Consider the following 21,775-nt stretch of genomic DNA (forward strand, 5'->3'; position numbering starts at 1 on the left):
TTTCCCATTCAAATGTATAGAACTTAGTCTTCACTAAAATAGCTGTCTGAGGAAAAATATTGCCGCCTAGTGCGGAGACTTTCCTTTTCCTTTTGATTTGTGGGTCGGTGTTGTGCCATAAAATCAAGCACATGACACTGTGCTTTTAACTTTTTTACAAGATTGTATTACTCAACTGATTTAGTGTTTAATTGATTTAGTTAATTAAAATGTAACTATCATAACACGTTTTTCTTTCTACTTCAATGAGGGTTGCTGTCATAAAAAGGGTAACTTTACGCGTTGCGCTAAAAAGGGGAAAACTCCGACACACCTCCCTAAGGATCTACCGCAGCCCTACCCGATGTCATGTTGTTTCTTGCTGATTTCTCACTGTCAGAAACATGACTCCTTGATCAAGGAAGTGTATAAGTAGAAACTTTCGTCTGTTGTTTATGTTAAGGAGGTGCGCGCTGGACAAACACATGGAGAAGCTAAACAACTCGCTTTATTTATGAAGAAGGTAGGTGATAATAATCAACATCTGTTATGTAAACAGTGTGTTTATTTTACTATACTCCTTTAACAAAAATTACTTAGTACTGAAGTGTCTACTAGAGTAAATGTCGAAATACTAAAAACAATAGTTGGAAACGTCATGAAAAATGAACCACTGATCTGTAACCATTAGATAATGTTTGGTTAATTTAACTTATTTTATTCAAAATACTTTAATATTAAGATCATATTTTTTTATGTTACTATGCAATTGGACAAAATCTGTTAAAGGGATATCACCCAAAAATGAAAATTCTGTCATCATTTACTCATCCTCGTGTTGTTCTAAACCTGTATGAATTTTTTTATCACAAAAAAAAGATATTTTGAGAAATGATGGTGAACACACAGCATATAGTGTCCATTGAGTTCCATAGAAAAAAAATATTTTGGAAGTAATGTGATAAATGATGAAGAAAATATTTTGATAAATGATGGAAAGCACACAGTTGACGGTACCCATTAAATTCCATCATATTTTTATTCCTACTATGAAAGTCTATGGTCACTATCTGCTGTGTGTTTCCCATCATTTCTCAAAATATCTTCTTTTGTGTTCATCAGAAAAAAGAAATTAATTCAGGTTTAAAACAACATGAGGATGAGTAAATGATGACAGAATTTTCATTTTTGTGTGAACTATCCCTTTAAAACAACCCACATAGGACAATGTACTAGCCTATAGTATTTAAGTCTAGTAAAAGTCCTATACTATAGTGTACTGCAGTGAATTTATATCATACATGAAAAATACTTAGTATACAGTATTTAAACATTATTGTATTTTATATAAATTGGCCTATTAGAATCAAATGTCTTGTAATTGTATCTGTGACTCAATAAACCTGAATTCTGATCTAATCAAAACTTTATTTCTATCTTTTCTTCTCCTTGTGTGAACCAGATGGAGAACGAGGGACATCAGAGCACGTGTTTATCTCCTCCACCAGATATATACATATCTCCTCCAGATGTGAGTGTCGGCAGCGAGGAGACCCAACAGCAGATTGTAAGCCTGCCAGAAAGGTCTCAAGACCCCCAGATCCAACCTGCTCAACCAGAGGTCACCACCATCAATCCTGGAGGTTCAACTTCTCCAAGCACTAAACTGTGTGGATACCTCAGCAAACAAGGTGGACCACTAAAAGCCTGGAAGTCCAGATGGTTCACCTTCGAGGAGAAAAGCTGTCAACTGTTTTACTATCGCACCGCACAGGACCTCAATCCTCTGGGTAAGGTGGATCTGTCTCGCTCGACGTTAAGCTACCCGCTGCAGGGAGAGGAGGGGACGTTTCACATACAGACCCCAGAGCGTACCGTCATTCTCAAGGTAATGTTATTATGTGATCTACTGCACAATAGAGACATTCATTAATTGTAACATTTTAAGGAACAAATGAGCACAGTGGAGGAATGCAGAAAATAGATACTTAATATTATAAAATACAATATATATATATATATTGTCTGCCTGCATTTGTCAGCAAAAAGCCAATACAACAAATGTTACAATGTAAGACTTTTTATTCATATTGGCTTGGCCCAGAGCATGAGTTACAAAGCACTTTATACAAGTTTGCATTTTTCGCTGTTGAGAAACAAAACATAAAAATATAGCAATAGGAGGTTGAGCAATTGGTTGTGATGTCATAAGCCTGAGAGAGAAAGAGAGGGGGCAACTAAGCATGATGCTCAATATTAGATCTAAAATAGATTTTATATATATTACACTCACCTAAGGGATTATTAGGAACACCATACTAATACTGTGTTTGACCCCCTTTCGCCTTCAGAACTGCTTTAATTCTACGTGGCATTGATTCAACAAGGTGCTGAAAGCATTCTTTAGAAATGTTGGCCCATATTGATATGATAGCATCTTCAGTTGATGGAGATTTGTGGGATGCACATCCAGGGCACTAAGCTCCCGTTCCACCACATCCCAAAGATGCTCTATTGGGTTGAGATCTGGTGACTGTGGGGGCCATTTTAGTACAGTGAACTCATTGTCATGTTCAAAAAAACAATTTGAAATGATTCGAGCTTTGTGACATGGTGCATTATCCTGCTGGAAGTAGCCATCAGAGGATGGGTACATGGTGGTCATAAAGGGATGGACATGGTCAGAAACAATGCTCAGGTAGGCCATGGCATTTAAACGATGCCCAATTGGCACTAAGGGGCCTAAAGTGTGCCAAGAAAACATCCCCACACCATTACACCACCACCACCACCAGCCTATACAGTGGTAACAAGGCATGATGGATGCATGTTCTCATTCTGTTTACGCCAAATTCTCACCATCTGGATGTCTCAACAGAAATTGAGACTCATCAGACCAGGCAATAGTTTTCCAGTCTTCAACTGTCCAACTTTGGTGAGCTCGGGCAAATTGTAGCCTCTTTATCCTATTTGTAGTGGAGTTGAGTGGTACCCAGTGGGGTCTTCTGCTGTTGTAGCCCATCCACCTCAAGGTTGTGCGTGTTGTGGCTTCACAAATGCTTTGCTGCATACCTCGGTTGTAACAAGTGGTTATTTCAGTCAAAGTTGCTCTTCTATCAGCTTGAATCAGTCGGCCCATTCTCCTCTGACCTTTAGCATCAACAAGGCATATTTGCCCACATGTCTGCCGCATACTGGATGTTTTTCCCTTTTCACACCATTCTTTGTAAACCCTAGAAATGGTTGTGCATGAAAATCCCAGTAACTGAGCAGATATATATATATATATATATGATTTTATATACTGTATAATATTAGTATAGCCGATATTAGTTTCAAGTGCAGTGTTGTCTGTTAGTTATATTTTAGTTAATATTTTTAGGATAACAGCCTGGGAACTTCCAGGATACATTTATGGCACCAAATGGAGGAAAACCAAACAGAAGTTTTATGACATTGATGACTTTATGGCTTTATAGATGGATACACAATAGGCCTAACAATATTAACAACATTTCACAATTGAGTATTAACTTTAATAAATGCTGAGTTAATTTTAGCCCATTGTTGGGTCAAAAAAGGAAAAACCCCAACCTTTGGCAGGGCTCGAAATTGCGACCATTTTGGTCGCGTATGCGACCGAAATTGAATCTGTGCGACCTTAAAATATATTTGGGAGCATTTGTGCGACTGCCCATTTTGTTGTGGTGCGACTTGACTTAGAATGAGATGCTGCGTGCTGGCGCTGTCCCAGGTTCAGTGTTCTCTCTAACGTTACATAACCAATCAAATTTCTACATTAAGTTCTTGCGTTTAATGAAGACCGCAGATTGGCTAATATGAGCGTCAGTCATTCCTAGTTGCCGTGCTACGTTGGTATGTGAAGCGCGGAAATATGAAAAGAGGAACCGCGAGCATGACGAGAACGAGCCGATTACAGCCAATGTTACTACTGTAATTAATGACGACGATCCGGATTCAAATGCGACTCCACCACCGGAAGATAAGACTTGACGTTAAACCTTTCGGAGAGAGTGGCTAGATTACGAGTGGCTCTGCTATGAAAATGGCTCGATGTACTTACTGTGTTTTATTGTAAATCCTGTAAAACGGTGTTGGTGGCGGAATCAAAATATTTTAAGTGCCAGACCTTGCTTAAACATGCCGAAAGTGCCAAAAACACAAGACGTGTCGTGACAAATGTGTTCATTATTAATGGAGACACCGACCTGTCTGTCAAAGAGTGTTTGATAGTGTATGTGCGTATGCGCTGGTGAATGGACATCCGACAAACATGCTGATGGTATGTTTTTGTTGTATTTTTAAAACATTGCCTATTTAGTAGTAATAGCATCCTGGTATGCAGTTATCAATACCAATATATATTAGCCTTCTATATTAAGGTCACTTTTGTAATGTCACAATTAATCAGTGTTTTACGTGTTTGCTAGATTTCTATTGTAATCCTAATCATGTTACCTGTAATTGTTAAATTATTATTGCTGCTATACTATTTCAACAGCATTTGGGTATTAAAGCCTGGATGTGTAAAGAATAAATTTATTAACATTTACATTGTAGTTGTGGTGTTTTAAAATTTTTGGATGGATGCGCCTAAATTTTTGCTGGTGCTCCTAACTCTTTAAAGTTGGGAGCACCAGTGCTACCAAATAAAAAAGTTAATTTTGAGCCCTGTTTGGGTTGTAATTTTGCCTATCCTGTGTTGTTTCAACCCAAATATAAACATTTTCTGGGTTAATTGAACCGAACGTCTAGAATTGTCTCTTTTTGACCCAACACTGAGTTGAAAATAACCCAGCACTTTTCTAATTGTATTGAGTATTTGGTTACATCCTTATTTGGAGATGATGGTCAGTTGCATTCAGTTAGTTTCCTCTTCTCCATATCTCGCTCTTTTGTTTTTCACAAAGACAGGCCCATGGGAGAATAACACCATTAACAATAACAACCAATACAAAGTCCTCTGTCTTATAACAACATTTCGTTTGCAGGCCCCTAACCGTGATGCACAGATTTACTGGCTGCAACAACTGCAGCTGAAGCGTGCATCGTACAGAGAGCAGAACGCTGGCCAATTATCCCTGCCAAAATCTGACGGCCAATCATTAAACAGCACGCCATCTGCACAGACCGGCCCTGGTAAGACAATAAAAGTTTTATGTCTGCAGTTTTGTAATACAAAGCAAGATCTTGAGGAAGGAAGATGAAACATAAAACACGCCTCACATAAATATGTTTGCAGTGCCAGTTTGCTGCAAAGGAATATTTACATTTATGCATTTGGTGCTTTTATCCAAAACAACTTATAGTGCATTTAAGATATACAATTTAACACTACATGTGTTTTGAAATAGGATCTTAAGGTTAATGTAGTTCAGCCGTGGCTTCCTCAGAAGTCATGTAATACTGGTTAAACAGAAAATGATATAATAACATGTGCATTCACTAAACTTGACTGTTTTATTTAGTCCATTAAAGATCATTTATTTTAGATGGTTTATAAGAGGGTTTTACGTCTGATGCCCAAAAGTGGCAGGAAGCTGGGCACCTACATCTGGTGTATATAATGAAACATGTATCCCAAACTAGAGGCCATTGTAACTTACTACAGCATATGAGCATGTTACTTTAGGCTATGAGCATGAAGATACAGTGACAAGAAATAGGGCAAGTAAGTGGAAAGGACAGAATTGTGGGAAATATTAAGAAACAAAATATTAGATTTGTTATTATTAAAAAATGAGCTGGTAAGAATACACAAGTGGTTACTCGGGTGGACGCTAAATTGTTCTTTTAAGTCATAAAACAATGTGTAGCCCAGAGCAAAGCTTGCAAAGAGATTTTATTACAGATGGCTAACCAGAATTTTATTGTCATACTTACACATTTATTTTTATACGCTTGTGTCTGGTGGTCTACGCTCATTCTGTAATCTGAACAAGAGGGTGTGTAGCCAGGAAATGACTAATACTCCTCCAGATTTCCAGTTAATGTTTAGAAATACTGGAAAAGCTCATGTGGGATATTTGTGTTATGGAAAGGCTGCTCTACTTAAGTTTGAGTCTCAACAAATGGCCCGTATCAAACATCCGGCACTTAGCAAACAATCTGGGGTTTAAAATGAACTCTTAAAGAGAACCATTGAGTTGTGGGAACCTATTGAAATGCCTGAGTAAAAATCTATTTTGCTTCAAAGCACAACTGATGTGAGAAAAACTCTTTTACTGTTTTTCTCTATCCTGACAACCACATTCATTACATAATCCCGAAAAGAGAAGTAGCTTATGTAAATAATATTAATTGGACAGCTAAACTGCAAGTATGAAATGCATTTTGTAACAAAATATCAAAGCTTTGCACTGAAATCATTGTGTTTACTCATTATTATAGCAAATAACGGTCTTGTTGACTGATTTCATGAAGCATCTCTTATGGGAATCCACCTAGAGATTATCTTCTATTAAAAACAAAACTGCTATATCCCCTTTATTTTCTCAAGACAGAAAATAAAAATCTTTTCCAACCGCAAAAACTGTCATCCAGACATTGGGAAACAGCTGCTGAATTACAAAGACATAAGAAACATAGGAAATGAAATCGTGATCTATGTACAGTTGAAACAGATAGAGGAACTCTATCGAAATCTTCACTATTGCATCACCATTGCAATATAACCTACAATAATACTGAAACGTTAGGACAGGACGGTATATTGAGTCTATATCGGTTATGACCCTCTTCTTTGCATCAGTAGCTCTGCTAGATATGTACACTGTGGTCAGGGTGACCTTTCCTACCGGCTTGCATGTGTGCAAAACTTTGATTTTTATTTTCATCATAAGTTGTTTTAATAAAGGTAATTGTGACATCTTACATGATGCTTTGACTTGAATGTAAACATTTTAGAAAATCCTAAAATTGTAGAAAATCCTAAAATTACCTAGATATGAATTTAGGTCACTATCGCCCATCCCTTCGAGACATTTTGTTCAAACTGAAGTTAAGATGCATTCTTGCCCAAAATCTAAAACTAATATAAGGTTTGTTTACACTTGCTAAGACTCGTCAAATGTTTTGACAACTGAATCTGATAAATTAACTTGAACATTATTGTTTTTAATGATTTACTTTTAGTTTTACTTTGTGCTGGCTCGCAGTAATTAAGTGAATCTTGTAGGCAGTGAGTACAGTTTGTGGAATCTGAGGCATGCTGGGACTTGATGTTACCTCACTTGGGTGTAAACTTGCATTGTCTACATCATTTTAAGAAAACAGGGTGGAGCAGGACACAAAAGAAAAACTTTAAACTGAACTAAATTACATGAGTAAATATGAAAAGTGTTGTTCCAAACACGATAAACACCATTTTAAAAAAAATGTTACCGCCAAAATCAGTATTGTACAAGGCCAGTATTAAAAGTTAAATTCTTCATTTTACGCAAAATCCGATATCCGCCGTGTTATTCTGTCATCTTTTTTTCAAACCGCGACAAACGTCAGTCCTCCTTCTCTGCAGAATGCAATAAATTCGCTTAACCAATCACAGCGCACCATTCCAAACATTGTAAACAATAAGGGGGGCGCTTTGAATACACAGAATCTTAGTTTACCTCATCTACTTTCAACAAACAAACAAACAAACAAAAACAAAATAATACTTTTGATGGCATTAATAAACCTGTGGTGGTTTTCTGTGGCGGGGAAGAAACGTAAGCCATCAAAATCAATTAATTTATGCCAGAGGCACTCGGGCGAAAGAAAAATGCCGTCTGTTGGTTGTTCTCACATGACAGCATCAAGCTTCTGTCATGCTAACCCCAGAGGATCTTATGAAAAACTTTATATTATTTTACTCAAAGTCAACAAAAATTGAGCAGGACCAAAATATTTAACAACTGATTGCTGTCAAAAAAGTTCAGCGACAATGTCCCAAGGATGATAGCAGCTATGACAGTGTTCTTAAAAGGGGGGTGCGCGATCTTTGAAAGCCAATGTTGACATTTAAAAATCATCTAAACAAACATACCCCTACCCCAATAGAATCTGGACCTTCTTTTGATAGACCCGCCCAACACATAAGCAACCCAGGAAATAATGTCGGTTAGTAGACAGACACTCCCCTTTCTGCTGATTGGCTACAAATGTGTTTTGGTTCTCGGGCCGACTCCCTTTTCCAAAGCGTTTCTCCAAAAACGCGCACCACGCCTTCAATATGATAATGTAAGTGTTTTGATTAATGCCATTAATGTTTATTTTTTTAATCGGTGTATACCACTGGTCAACTAAATGAATGGCAAAGATGAATGCACATTTATATATTGATTCAATAGATTTATAGCATTTTGAAGAAAAAAAACTTGTCATGGATTTATTTCATTTTGTGGAAATAATAATCAGTTTTTGTAATAAATCGCTGAAAATCAAATTATGGATTTGAATGTTTAATGTTTTTATAACTTATGTGAAAGTTTGTAACAGAAAATAGTGTTTTTCATCTTGTCACTTTCTTGGTATAGAAAACACATTTTTACCCAAATTAGTCAAAATGGATTTTTTGCGTTTTGGAACCAAACTCTTCAAATACATATCAGATAGAGAGTACACAAAAAAAAATGCTTGGGTATTTAACCCAGCGTTGGGTCAAAAAGGGACAAACCCAATCCAACAGGTTACAATTTAACCTATGCTGGCCAGGTTGTTTAAACCAATTAATTTAATAACAAAATGTATTTCTATTTCTTTCGTTTTAGCCGATTTCTTGCCTGTGGTGAAAACTCCTCCTGGGCTGGTGGGTGAAGAAGCCGCCAGTCTGCCCGCACCAGGAACAAACAACCCTCTGAACATGTCAATCAAACATCCCCTTATTGAGCTACAGTGAGTAGATATAGTTCACTCTGGGTGAGGTGTTTTTCGGGCATGATGAAATACATCTTACTCTGTCCACAAATGAAGAAGGATAGTTGTGTTGCAATTATCAGGATTTCTGTAGAATACTGAGTTTAAGGAAGTTTGACCTTTATTTATACACAAGCACATGTAATTTCCCCAAATTTGGCTGCAGCGTTGAATTCACTCATGTCATTTTCAATGACTCAACGGACGTCAAGAACATTTTACATTTATGCATTTAATCCAAAGCGACTTACAGTGCATTACAAGGTATACAATTAACAGTATGTGTGTTCCCTGGGTTTGAACCTATGACCTTTTCCACTGCTAATGCAATGCTCTGCCACTGACCTATACAAGAATACGAGCATCCACCTAAAAAAGTAATTTCAAGATTTTAAGAATTTATTTAACTTTTACATTTATTGCACAAAGGTACCACATTCTAGTCACAGATGAACTACGGGTTTGATTCACTATACATCTGAATGCAAGCACTACCAAGCTGTAAAGTGTTTGCATTATGTTTACAGTAAAGTTTAATATTAGAGATGGCAGGATTAGAGGTGAAATGTTAAATTGTAGTGAAATGTGGCTTTATTTTCAATAGGAATGTCTTTGTGGCTTTTCGCTGGAAATGCATGTCAGCATTGCTGCAGTTTCTAAATATAACATGGGTGAGAGCAGGGCACAACTTAACGCTTTTTGGCTTTATCATTCAAAAAATATTTTTGTTAGATAAATAATCTTTTTACACGATCAACACACACATCTCTGCTACAAATGAACACTTAAAGTTTGTTTGTGGGACCTACCGCTATCGTACAATTACACTGAAAGTGACAGGAGTGCAAACGTGACACTTTACCCCATAGGTGGGGTTCATTGTAACCAACAAGTTACCTGCTAGAAAATTTAGTTTAAACACAAATAATTAAATAAAATTATGTCTGTATACTAAAGGTGGATATTGTTTATGTATCTGCCTATAATAGATGAATGTTTGGATATCTATCCATAAACTATCCTTCATCTAACCGTCTTTGTATTATGCATCAATGCATATAAATATATTTTTTGGAAAAAATGATAATTGTGAGTTATATCACTTTGAGGAATAGCCTTTACATTGTTTTCATTTCATTGTCATTGTATACTGGAGGCTTTAACACTGTGTGACAGCTAACCCCGATGTGTAAAAAAAAGTGTCAAATAGCTATCAGTTACTAGGAGTTGCTGACATGTTTCAAAATGGTTTTATATTTTAGGTAACAAGACAGTGATTAAAATAATATAAGGATGGATTTGGTGACTTCCACACCCAACTCAGAAAAAAAAAATGTTTTACTTTGTTCAATATCTTAACAAAAACGCATCATAACTTTTCACAAATTCACAGGAGATCTTCTTACAGTAAGCAGGGTTCCCACGGGTCCTTGAAATGCTTGAAAGTTTGTAAATCTGGGGAAACAATTCAAGGCCCTGGGAAGTTTTTGAAAATATACATAGATACGGGTCATTGAAAGTGCTTGAATCTATTTTATGCAAATTTTCTGGTAAAAAAATCCATACCATTCCCTGTGTAGTGTAGGATAATATCATAAAAATTCTAGACTTTTTAAGCACACGTGCTGAACTGTTTAAATGCTTATATCTTCTGTATGCGAATGTGGATTCATACCAAAATGCTTTTTTGCATAGTTGTGTTTGACACATGAAAACGTCTCGGGTTAGGTATGTAACTGTTGTTCCCTGAGAAGGGAACGAGACGCTGCGTCTCCCTTGCAATGCTTCCTGTGTCCCTGTAACGCCATCTTTGGCAAAATTTCAGATAGCGATATACTTCCTGGCTCCCGCGTCACCCTGTCTTTGTCGTTAAGTCTCACCATTGGTTGAATTTGGGAGTACTTCGACTCGCCTGAAAAGTCTTGTTCAACAAGAAACATTACAAAGTGTAGTTAGGTACATTGTTAAAGAGTTCATCCACAAATAAAAATTCTGTCCTCATCACCTGTCATTATTCACCCTCATGTTATTCCAAAACTAAAAAACAAGATATTTGTAGGAGCACCATTGACTTCCATAGTAGAAAAAATGTATATGGAAGCCAATGGCGCTCCAAAACTGTTACAAACATTGCTCAAAATATCACTTGAGGGTGAATAAATGTCAGAATTTTCATTTTTGGGTTAACTATCCCTTTGAGAAGTATAGTATGCTACTATAAACATTCCCTGTATGTTTGTATTACAGGAACACGATGCGTAGCTTGCTTCAGCGGCAGTCACAGGAGATACGACAGAGTGTTTTCCACATAGATGCTTATTGTGACACAAATGGTTCCCAAAAAACCCAGTCATCTAAGATGCCCAGTAAGCACAACATTTTCCTTCTTGAAATGATTGTAACATTAAAACTTAAATATATTATTATGCATTTACTGAAAACACTATTTACACAGCTTCTGCTGGACCTTCACCATGTTCCTCTCCAACCCCAGAACCCTCTGTTAACCCTAAGTGTGAGAAAATGCAAGAAAATGGCCTCATTCACCATCTCTCCACCATTTCGCAAAACAGAAAGAGTAACAAGGAAAAATCTAAACCTCAAAACCTTAAAGAGACTAAAGCGTTTGAACAAACATCTCAGCTTGAACAGGAGGTCAAAGCACAGAAGGTAGCAAATCCAAGAATCATTATTTTACTACATCTAAAAACTGGAACAAACTCCATAATAATGAATTGTTGTGTATATGTTGTTAGGAGTTGGTGTTCATCTTGCATAAGGTTCTGGAAGCTGCCCAGCTGGAGAAGCAGACCTGTGTTCAGTTTCTAACAGCCGAGGGGGAGCAGGAGCGCCTGGAGCTCCTGAGACAATGCGAGCGGCGTGCGGCAGAAATGCGAGAGCGTCTGGACTCTCTACAGGTGGAGAACGAGACCCTGCGCAGAGATCTGAGCGAGCGGGACAGCCACATATCTGAGCTTCAGGAGAACATCCAGCTCCTCATGCAGAAGAACCAGGCCAAACAGGAAGTGATACTGAAGCTCTCGGAGAAGCTGACAACCAGTGGGGCCGACCAGCAGTGCACCGACGGCGTCACGTCAGAAACCTTCAAACAGTTAACACTCGAGAATGAGAATTTGAAGGTAGGAAAAAATAATAGTTTTCAATGTTATTCAACTTAAATATTAAAAATATTGGTTGCAATTCACAAATTTACCACTAGATAAAAATCTACACAGTGGACCTTTGAGAGGATGTAGCTATAACATTAATTGTATGGCTAAAATAATCTGTATTTGTTTTTAGTTTTCTTTGTTTATTATTTACTTATTGCAAAATTATAATTTTATTGTTGTTGTAATACTTATGTATGTCTTATTTTGGCGAAAAGGGATATTATGGGGTCAGTTTTCTGTAGAATAAAATTATAAAAAATAATAATAACAATCTAGATTTGGGTAAATTTGATAATAATATAAAGTTTTGATTTGGCAAATCTGAGCTCAGTTTGTGACGTTGTTGAGATGTCTTCTGAAAAGTATTTATTTTTCAGTACGTGTACTTACCTTGTACATATATGGTAAATACGTTGTACTTGCAGGTAAATGTGTGGTACTTACTTTTGAGTATCTACATGATAATTAAATGGTATCATTACTGTACTTACAAGTGGTACATTCTTAGTAGTTATTATTTAGTTATTCTGTAATACTAAATACATACTTACAGTGTAGGTATACTGTAACACTACTGTACTTACAAATGAATGTACAATATAAATATTTAGTACTTACATTTGGGTTAATGACAGGTAATTATAGTGTACCTATGATAACTAATAACAAACACTACTGTGTACTTACAAATTGTATGTACATGGTAAGTGTGTAGTACATACAAGCCAATTTACGTCAATGACATTACATATAGACAGTGTATGTATACTGAACTAACGAGAAACATTACTTACAAATTCTATATACATGGTAAGTGTGTGGTACTTACAGGTCAGTGTAAGTAAAAGAAAGGCACGGTAACACTTTATTTTACGGTCTCTTTGTTACATATGCTACTTGTAATTATTATAGTAATAACAGTTAATTATGCATAATTACATGCAACTAACCCTAATCCTAACCCCAACCCTATAGTAAGTACATGTTGTTACTGATTATTACTTAGTACTTAAATGTATAATTACACTGTAACAGTGATACCATAAAATAAAGTTTGACCAAAGGCACATATAGTGTAAGTATATGATAACTAATATCAAACATTACTGATGTGCCATCTTTGTCCTTTATTGTACTCTTTAAACCCAAGCATTAAATACAGTACGCATTAACTACTGGGTACATTTACTTTACTAGTAGGTTCATAGTAACTGCATGGAAACAGGACTGTAAAATAAAGTGTTGCCCTTAACATAGTTGTTACACAGGACCTACCACCTAAGATATAGCATTGTATACATACGCCACTAGTTATAGTAACTAGAAAAACCATAAAATATGATGCATTGTTGTCTATAACTTATATTGTACATTTATTTGTAAGTACAGAAGTGTTTCTTATTAGTTACTGTATACTTACACTCTAAGTACGTATCTGGTATTACCCAGTACTTATTTAGAGTTACATAATAATAACTATAAAGAATGTACCACTGGTAAGTACAGTAATTATACACTTTAATTATTATGTAGATACTCAAAAGTAAGTACCACACATTTGTCTGTAAGTACAACATATTTACCATATGTACAAGGTAAGTACACACAGTGTAAAATAAAGTGCTATCAAAACGGTAATTCGGACATTTTTGAGATTTATTGTGTTTTTCTTAGAAGAAATATCTAAGACTCATGAGATTTAAAGGACAAGTTCGGTGTTTTGCACTTGGAGCCCTGTTTTCAGATTGTTTATGATGAAATAGGACGGTTTTGACTGAAATTTAGACATATGCGGCTGCCCCGAGAATTTTTAGGTGTTTGTGTTTCACCTCCCACCTTTACAATGGTGTTAATGGTGCACTGGAACAATCCTTCCTAAAATGCATTAAACTTTCGTTTACAAAGACGTGAAACTCACCGAGTGGTCAGGGGTGTTCACTGGTATGCTCACACAGAAATCGCTGCAAAATACGCATTCCAACAGGTTTTATCGTAGTTTTTGCCAACTCCATTGATGTGTATTAGATGTGCTGTGAGGTATTACTCCGCGCCGGGAACTTTGTTTCTATTCTTGCAATTGGCAAAGGTGGATTATCGCCACCACCTGGCCTGGAGTGTCTATTATTCAAGCTCTAAGCGGAAGAATGTACGGGTGTGAGGCGTCTGGAAAAATAGGTCCACAAGTTTACAACGAAAGCTAAAACACCTGTTGGAAAATATCTTTTGCAGCGATTTTTGTGTGAGCATATCAGTGAACACCCCTGACCACTCGGTGAGTTTCACGTCTTTGTAAACGAAAGTTTAATGCATTTTAGGAAGGATTGTAACTTCCAGTGCACCATTAAACCCATTATAGAGGTGTGAGGCGATACACCCGAAAATACTCAGGGCAGCCGGATATGTCGAAATTTCTGTCAAAACCGTTCCATTTCACCATAAACAATCTGAAAACAGGGCTTTAAGTGTAAAATACCGAACTTGTTAAGCAAAAGTTTCCTTTCCAGTTTTTGTCATCGATGTCTAGGAGAAATAATTATAAACTATTAAAGAGATCTTAGATTTTTCTTAGTGATTTGTTTATTAATAATGCATGTTGAAAGCCCTCTTAATGTAAAAGTAATCATGATCTCATTATTGCCTCTCGGTTTCAGGATGATTTGAATGCACATAAAATGCAGAACAAGTTTCTAAACTCTGAGATCTACCAGCTGACGACGCTTTGGAGAAAAAGTTCAGAACAGGAGAAAAATCTGATAGTAAAGGTGAAATGATTGTCTTACGTTATAAAACATAAAATGTCTCTAATAAAATTGAGTTAAAGGAATAGTCTACTCATTTTCATTGTTAGGGTATGTTGTTACCTTGACTGAGGGTTGTTGAGTCATCCCTCTATCGTCTGTGTGTGTGCACGTAAGCGCTGGAGCGCGCTGCGACGCTTCGATAGCATTTAGCTTAGCCCCATTCATTCAATGGTACCATTTAGAGATAAAGTTAGAAGTGACCAAACACATCAACGTTTTTCCTATTTAAGACGAGTAGTTATACGAGCAAGTTTGGTGGTACAAAATAAAACGTAGCGCTTTTCTAAGCGGATTCAAAAGAGGAACTACATTCTACGGCGCAATAGCACCCCTGGGAGCGTCTCGACTCGCCTGAAAAGTCCGCTCCCCTTCTCACTCTCATAATGGGAGAGGGAGGGTGTTACTGCGCCGAATCGAAGTACTCCCAAAAGTGCTATTACGCCATAAAATATAGTTCATCTTTTAAATCCGCTTAGAAAAGCGCTAGGTTTTATTTTGTACCACCAAACTTGCTCGTATAACTACTCATCTTAAATAGGAAAAACGTTGATCCATGCTCCAGCGCTTACGTGCACGCACACAGATGATAGAGGGATGTATCAACAATTCTTAGTTAAGGTAATAACATATTTTAATATTGAAAATGAGTAGACTATTCCTTTAATAATCTTACCCTGTGTGTGTGTGTGTTTGTGTCAGTGTGCGGTCCTGGAAGCCAATAACTGTCAGATGGAGAGCAGGCATCTGGGCGTCCTTCAAAAGCTCCAGGAGAGAGAGGATCTGAGTCCAGAGCAGAGAGAAGCTATCAGAAATCTGATTAAAGATATGGTTCAGGCCAACAAACTAAACCCCATCAGGTAAATCCAGTCATTTAAGTCCATCCACTGTACAATAGGAAAACTTGATTCCTCATGTCATGACCTATTTAACAATAAATAATATCAAACTCGCATTTTACAACCTTCCATCAGTGATTACGATGAATATGGCTTTCGGATCGCCATAGACTATAAAGTTGAAGACCAGAAGCTCCTTAGTAAGATCCAGGCCCTGGAAGTTCGATCCCATAACCTACTAAACCACGAGGAATGTGATGGGTCTCTGCTAGCCCGCTGCTCTCAGCTCTTTGGACGGACCGATGGGGAGCTTTCTTCATCACTGGAAGTGAAGAATCTCCTGCGAACAGGCCTACCGCGTGAGTACCGCGCACGGGTGTGGCGTTACCTGATCCAGACCAGAACCAGATCAGTCAGAAAGCGCTATCCTGACCGTTATCAAAAACTGTGTGAGAAGAGTAGAAGCTCACCTCACCTGGTGCCCAGACAGATTCAGCTGGACCTGGATCGAACGCTGACCAACAATCAAAACTTTTCTGCCCCTTCGAGCCCTTTGATACCACAGCTGGAGAGAGTTCTGCAGGCGTTCTCGTGGCAGAACCCCACCATCGGCTACGTCCAGGGACTCAACAGGTGTTTACAATACCAATACTAAACACAAACATCTACCAAAACTTTACCACAAACTGTAAAGTCCGTATAATATTCTGAAAAAAAATATTAGTAGGAAATTATTAGAAAATATTCTGAGTTTGTCACACTACAGAAACATTTTTTATAAACCCCCACCCAACCAAATTTGAATGATAAAAAACTTTAGGTAAATAAAACAGGTTTTAAAATCTGGGACAAAATAAGCAGCATTATCTGCTTTTAAACGCCCCTCGCGATAAAGCTGCCGTCTCTCTAAACTTTCTACGGAAGCTGAAGCGAAATTATGGATGAACAAATTCGATTTACAAAAAAATATTTGATTTTACTTAGAGCAGGTATTCGCTCAAACTAAAACAAATTTGTCATTAATTGCCATTTGATAGTCATGAATTTAGGGACCATCTCTAAAATTTACGGAAGCCGAGAGAGGCCATGCACTATTATTATTTTTGTTTGCTTGTTTTCTCGTGATCTCGACAAAACAAAAGTTGCATTCTTGAGATGTGATTAAAGCTTACGTGTACTCGATAGAACGTGTTGTTTTGTTTGTAAACAGCAAAAGCATATTTTGCTAAATTAGCATGGATGAACGAATGAGATTTTACTTGGATAGGAGATTCGCTCAAGCTGAAATAGATTTGTCAATATTTAAAATTTTACGGTGGCGAATTTAGGGCCCGTCTTTAAGTTACTCAATACACGTTTCTACTTTTAACAGCATTTAAATGGAATGACTGAAAGTCAACAAACAGTCACAAAACCAACGTGTTTATGTGGTTGTCAGCTATAATGCACACTTTTTAGATTGTTAATATTTATTTAAATAAACTGTTAAATACTATTGAAAATAGAAACGTGTACAGTATTACTTTAGAGATGGTCCCTGAATTCACAAACATGAACGTCCAACTTTATTTATAGACCGTTTCAGCAGTAACAACATAAACAAGCGGCTGTCGCGGTCCGCATGTAACTTCCGGTAAACTCCACTAAGATTAAATAACAACAAAGTTCTTTAAACGTAGTTTATTTATATAACAAGCAAAAAAACAACACATAGATTACCTAGGACACCAAAATGTGTTATTTTCGACGAGGCATTTGTTCAAGAGATCAGTTTAGCAACTAGTCAGACCATTAAAAAAACGAAACCGGAAGTAAAGTTCGGATCCAGACGTGTATCACGTGCGTCCAATGAAACCGTCTATATATTAAGTCTATCTACACGTTAGTGTGGTAACGGCGAAGACCCCAACTCATATACATTAGTCCACTTCAAAATAGACTAAATATTATGAACAGGAAATTACATTATGACATTTGGATTATCATGGCAGGATAACGAGATCGTTTTCTCGAGATCATGAGAAAATTAAGTTGTGATCACGAGAAAACAACTTTTGTTATCTCGAGATCACGAGAAATTAAGTCATGATCACGAGAAAACAAGCAAGCAAAAATAATAATAGTGCATGTCCTCTCTCGGCTTCCGTAAAAATTACACCTTAATATATACGTTAAACAGCATTTAAATGGAATGACGTACAGTCAACAAACAGTCACAAAACCAATTCTACAGTGTTCATGTGATTTTCAGATACAATGCACACTTTTTAGATTTCTGATATTAATTATTAAAATATTTAAAACTATTGAAGATAGAAACGTGTACAATTTTAACTAGATGGTCCCTAAATCGACGTCCAACTTTACTTATTTATTTATTTAGTGACGGCAAAGACCCCAACTCGCATGCATCAGCAGTCCACTTCAAAATACACAAAAGGGAGAGGAAATTACATCATGAGATTTGGATTATGTCAGGATAATGAGAAAAAACGTGTTATCTCCAGAAAATTCCATCGTGATCATGAAAAACAAGCAGCAATATAATAATATCAGTGATCACATGTCCTTTCTCGGCTTCCGTAACTTTCAAACATCTCCAAAACTCTTAAACGGACTTTAATATTGCATAAATTACATCTTTAAAAATTGTACTACATTAAAAGATTGTGAAACGTAGTACTAATATATTTACTACCATAAATTATGCTCCTCGTTTATTCAGTAATAAACATTTTGTAGTATATACTGACACCTAGTGGATATTTATTAAACATTCTCTTGTGTTGCAAATACCAGTCCTAATAATGTATGCTTGTCATCCAAATAAATAACACAATCTGTGCCAATGTATACAGACTGGCAGCCATTGCTCTGCTGGTACTGCAGAATGAGGAAGATGCCTTCTGGTGCCTGGTTGTGATCGTGGAGCACTTCATGCCACAAGATTACTACACTAAAGGCCTGGTGGGCTGTCAGGTAGGTGATATATGTAATACCCTGCTACTCTCAACAAAAGTATAAAATACACAAATACTGTAACACCATCACCACCAAAAATGCAAGATTCAGGCATTGAGAAAGTTCACGTGTTGTGACAAAAAAACATTTTTCAGTGAAGCAATGACTTGTATCCTGTCACTTGGCTCAATAGACACCCTCCACTTTACCTTCAATCTTACACACTTTTCTTGCCGTCCTTCAGGCTGACCAGCGTGTGTTAAAGGATCTCATGTGGGAGAAACTGCCTCGACTCATGGCTCATCTTGAATTACAGAAAGTAGATGTGTCGCTGATTACTGTTGAATGGTTCCTGGTGCTGTTTGTTGACAGTCTGCCCAGTCGAATACTGTTTAAAGTGTGGGACGCCTTCTTGTCTGAGGGCATCAAGGTAGTGTGCATCACACTATAGATTTTTACTGGTGCCACAGATGTACATTAATGTGGTAAAGAAATTCAAAATATTGACATTTTGATAAAAACATTCTGATATTCCCTTATTCTAATCAATTGTTCAAAAACTTAAAATTTGATGTCATTCATCTCACAGGTGATATTTCGCTATGCACTGGCACTTTTTAAATATAGAGAAGAGGCCATCTTGAAGATTCAAGATGGTGCTGAGATGTACCAGTATCTCCGCATCTTCCCCAACACCATTACAGATGGAAGGTGAGATGAAGAATTGAGAATATTATTTTTAATACAATATAAGAACAAACAGTAACAGTATATTATAACAATAACACTTTACAATTAGTTAATTCCCCATACTGCAAAAACATATATTTTCAAAAATATTTTAAATACATTTCAAAATATACAAAAATTGTTACCAAATTTAATTTTTTACCAGTATATTTTGGCCATTTTTTTTCTATATTTTGAAATATATTTTAAAATAAATACATTTTAAAGTATTTTTATTCACGTTGCATTTCAATTTGTTAAAACTTTTATGTTTCAAACAATTATACATAAGTTTTAAAATGTTAAAATTAAGTTTATTTTCAACTCCAAAAATTTACTTTGTATGAAATCAAAAATTTTATATACTTCACAAACGTTTATATTTTAGCCAAGGGCTGTATGGTACCGAGCCCCTTAGTGACAAAGAAGACAAAAAATCGAAAGTTAGTTAAATGTGCTCACGTGAAACTTAACGCGGTAGTTTCAATGTGCGTACGCGAAAGTTTCACGTGTGCACGCGAAAATAATTTATATAATTTTTTTTAGAATCCCCTTAGGGGCTCCGTAGTATGGGTTGTAAAATTAGGAATGTATTTGGTGCCCCTGAAATACATTTTGAAATATATATTAATATATAAAGGTTAAAAATTACCGAACTCCTAAGGTGACATTGGAGTAAAAAAATCTAAAGTTTAGTTTCATGTCCTCACGCGAAACCTTCATGTGCAGAATTTTTTAAAAATTTAGTTTAGAAACTAAACGGGTTAGTTTCCTGTGCGCATGCGATAGTTTTCATGAGCACACGATTGTTCCACGTGCGCACGTGAAACTAAACTATTTAATTTTTGCTCCATGTCTATGTACAAAATATATTTAGCACACAATTAAAACAACGTTTTGCCCAGATAAATATATTTTTGCCATATGGGGCATTAGCATACATTAATGAACAATACTGCTACAGCATTTATTAATCTTCAGGTTAATTTCGGCCATTACTAATACATTTATAAAACCAAGCGTTGTAACTGTTAACATTAATTAATGCATGAACTAACATGAATAACTGTACTGACATTAACTAACATTAACAAATGTGCACAAAATGTTCTGGGTTGTGTCCATTTAAAGGACTAAAAAAACATTTACGCCTGAAATCCTAATATAGCTCACCACCTACTTACTGTTCCTCATGTCCTCTGTTCACAGGAAGCTCACAAACATCGCCTTCAGCGACATGAACCCGCTTCCCATGAAGATGATCCAGAACCGTCGCTCTGTTCATATGGAGCGACTCCACGCTGAGATTAAAGAACTGGAGAACCTACAGAAAGCTTACAAAGCAGAGCGTGTACGGTGCAAAGACACAGAGCTGGACACTTTAAATAGTGAAGATGAAGAAGAAGTGTAAAACAAGCACATAAGCTTTGAATGCTAAAAGAGAAACACTAAAATGAGGTTAATTCACCTGAAAAATTAAATTCTGTTGTCATTTACTTTTACCTCATCTCCATCAATCAGTCTGACTTTCTTTTAACATGACAGAAGACGTTAGGCAGAATGATGAAGTGATGCAATAAAAAAGTTAAAAAGCATTTTAAATGTAGTACATAATAGCCTACAGGTGCACATAAGGGGTGGTTTCCTGGACCAGACTTAATGCATGTTTGAGCTGCCTTTATTTAAAAACGTCTTACACTGTTGTATCTTAATATATCAAGTGCCATTGTTTTGTCTTAAGATGCACACCTGCATTATAAGGTATGTTTGTAAAAACTACTTAAATTTCCTGAATTAATCTAAAACCTGTCCAGGAAACTGTCCTTATATGGGGCAATGACGTGATATGCATATTTTTGTGTTATTTACTTTAAAATTACTTGATACAATTATTAAATGTGTCACTTTATTCTAGGAAACCTATTTAGTTTTAATACAATACAGTATTTTTAATAATTAATATTTATTCATGTTTTGGTAAACCTGTAAAATGACAGGCGATGCAACTATGTAGCAAATAGATAATATAGGCTTCTTCTGCACTTTAGGTATTGACAGGCGGATGACATCAAAGCACCACAAGAACAATTCGAGAAATGATATGGAGATGTCAAATTTCGTTTCGCTCTCGCTGTACTTTGACGTCATCTGTCTGACGGTTCTTGCGCCGCTGCATGAAGTCGAACACAGCAATCAAAAACACTGTAAATACTTTTATAAATATTGAAATGTTGTTAAATTAATAAAACTTTTCAAAACACAATGGATCTCATTCACTAAGCATGCATATGCACAAATTTGTTTGTAAAATGTGTGTACAGAAGTTTTAACTAACAAATCATGGATGAACAAAAACTTTTTATGCTAAAATTTATTTTAA

The 21,775-nt window shown here is 36.4% G+C and overlaps 1 protein-coding gene across 3 annotated transcripts; it reads left to right on the forward strand.

Moving 5' to 3' along the window:
• Positions 1 to 85: 85 nt before the first annotated feature.
• Positions 86 to 21,658, forward strand: tbc1d2 (TBC1 domain family, member 2). 3 transcript variants are annotated; one of them, XM_055177536.2, is made up of 15 exons: positions 87 to 502; positions 1,442 to 1,867; positions 4,992 to 5,139; positions 8,751 to 8,874; positions 11,143 to 11,261; positions 11,351 to 11,565; positions 11,652 to 12,035; positions 14,720 to 14,830; positions 15,569 to 15,726; positions 15,841 to 16,338; positions 18,564 to 18,684; positions 18,911 to 19,096; positions 19,256 to 19,377; positions 20,605 to 20,853; positions 21,444 to 21,658. In XM_055177536.2, the coding sequence occupies exons 1-14, from the start codon at positions 494 to 496 to the stop codon at positions 20,804 to 20,806; spliced, it is 2,823 nt and encodes a 940-aa protein (XP_055033511.2). In that variant the 5' UTR covers positions 87 to 493; the 3' UTR covers positions 20,807 to 20,853; positions 21,444 to 21,658. The 3 variants fall into 3 exon arrangements, with proteins under 3 accessions (XP_055033512.2, XP_055033511.2, XP_055033510.2); XM_055177537.2 differs by having other exon boundaries at positions 86 to 502; positions 11,390 to 11,565; positions 20,605 to 21,658; XM_055177535.2 differs by having other exon boundaries at positions 20,605 to 21,658.
• Positions 21,659 to 21,775: the final 117 nt, after the last annotated feature.

This window comes from Misgurnus anguillicaudatus, chromosome 16 (genome assembly GCF_027580225.2).
Source record: "Misgurnus anguillicaudatus chromosome 16, ASM2758022v2, whole genome shotgun sequence".
Lineage (NCBI taxonomy): Eukaryota > Metazoa > Chordata > Actinopteri > Cypriniformes > Cobitidae > Misgurnus > Misgurnus anguillicaudatus.

Excerpts from the sequence above, each read along its gene's own strand:
- tbc1d2 (XM_055177535.2), top strand. Across the intron at positions 15,727-15,840 it reads AACAAACTAAACCCCATCAG|TGATTACGATGAATATGGCT; the intron begins GTAAATCCAGTC and ends ACCTTCCATCAG. Across the intron at positions 18,685-18,910 it reads AAGGCCTGGTGGGCTGTCAG|GCTGACCAGCGTGTGTTAAA; the intron begins GTAGGTGATATA and ends GCCGTCCTTCAG.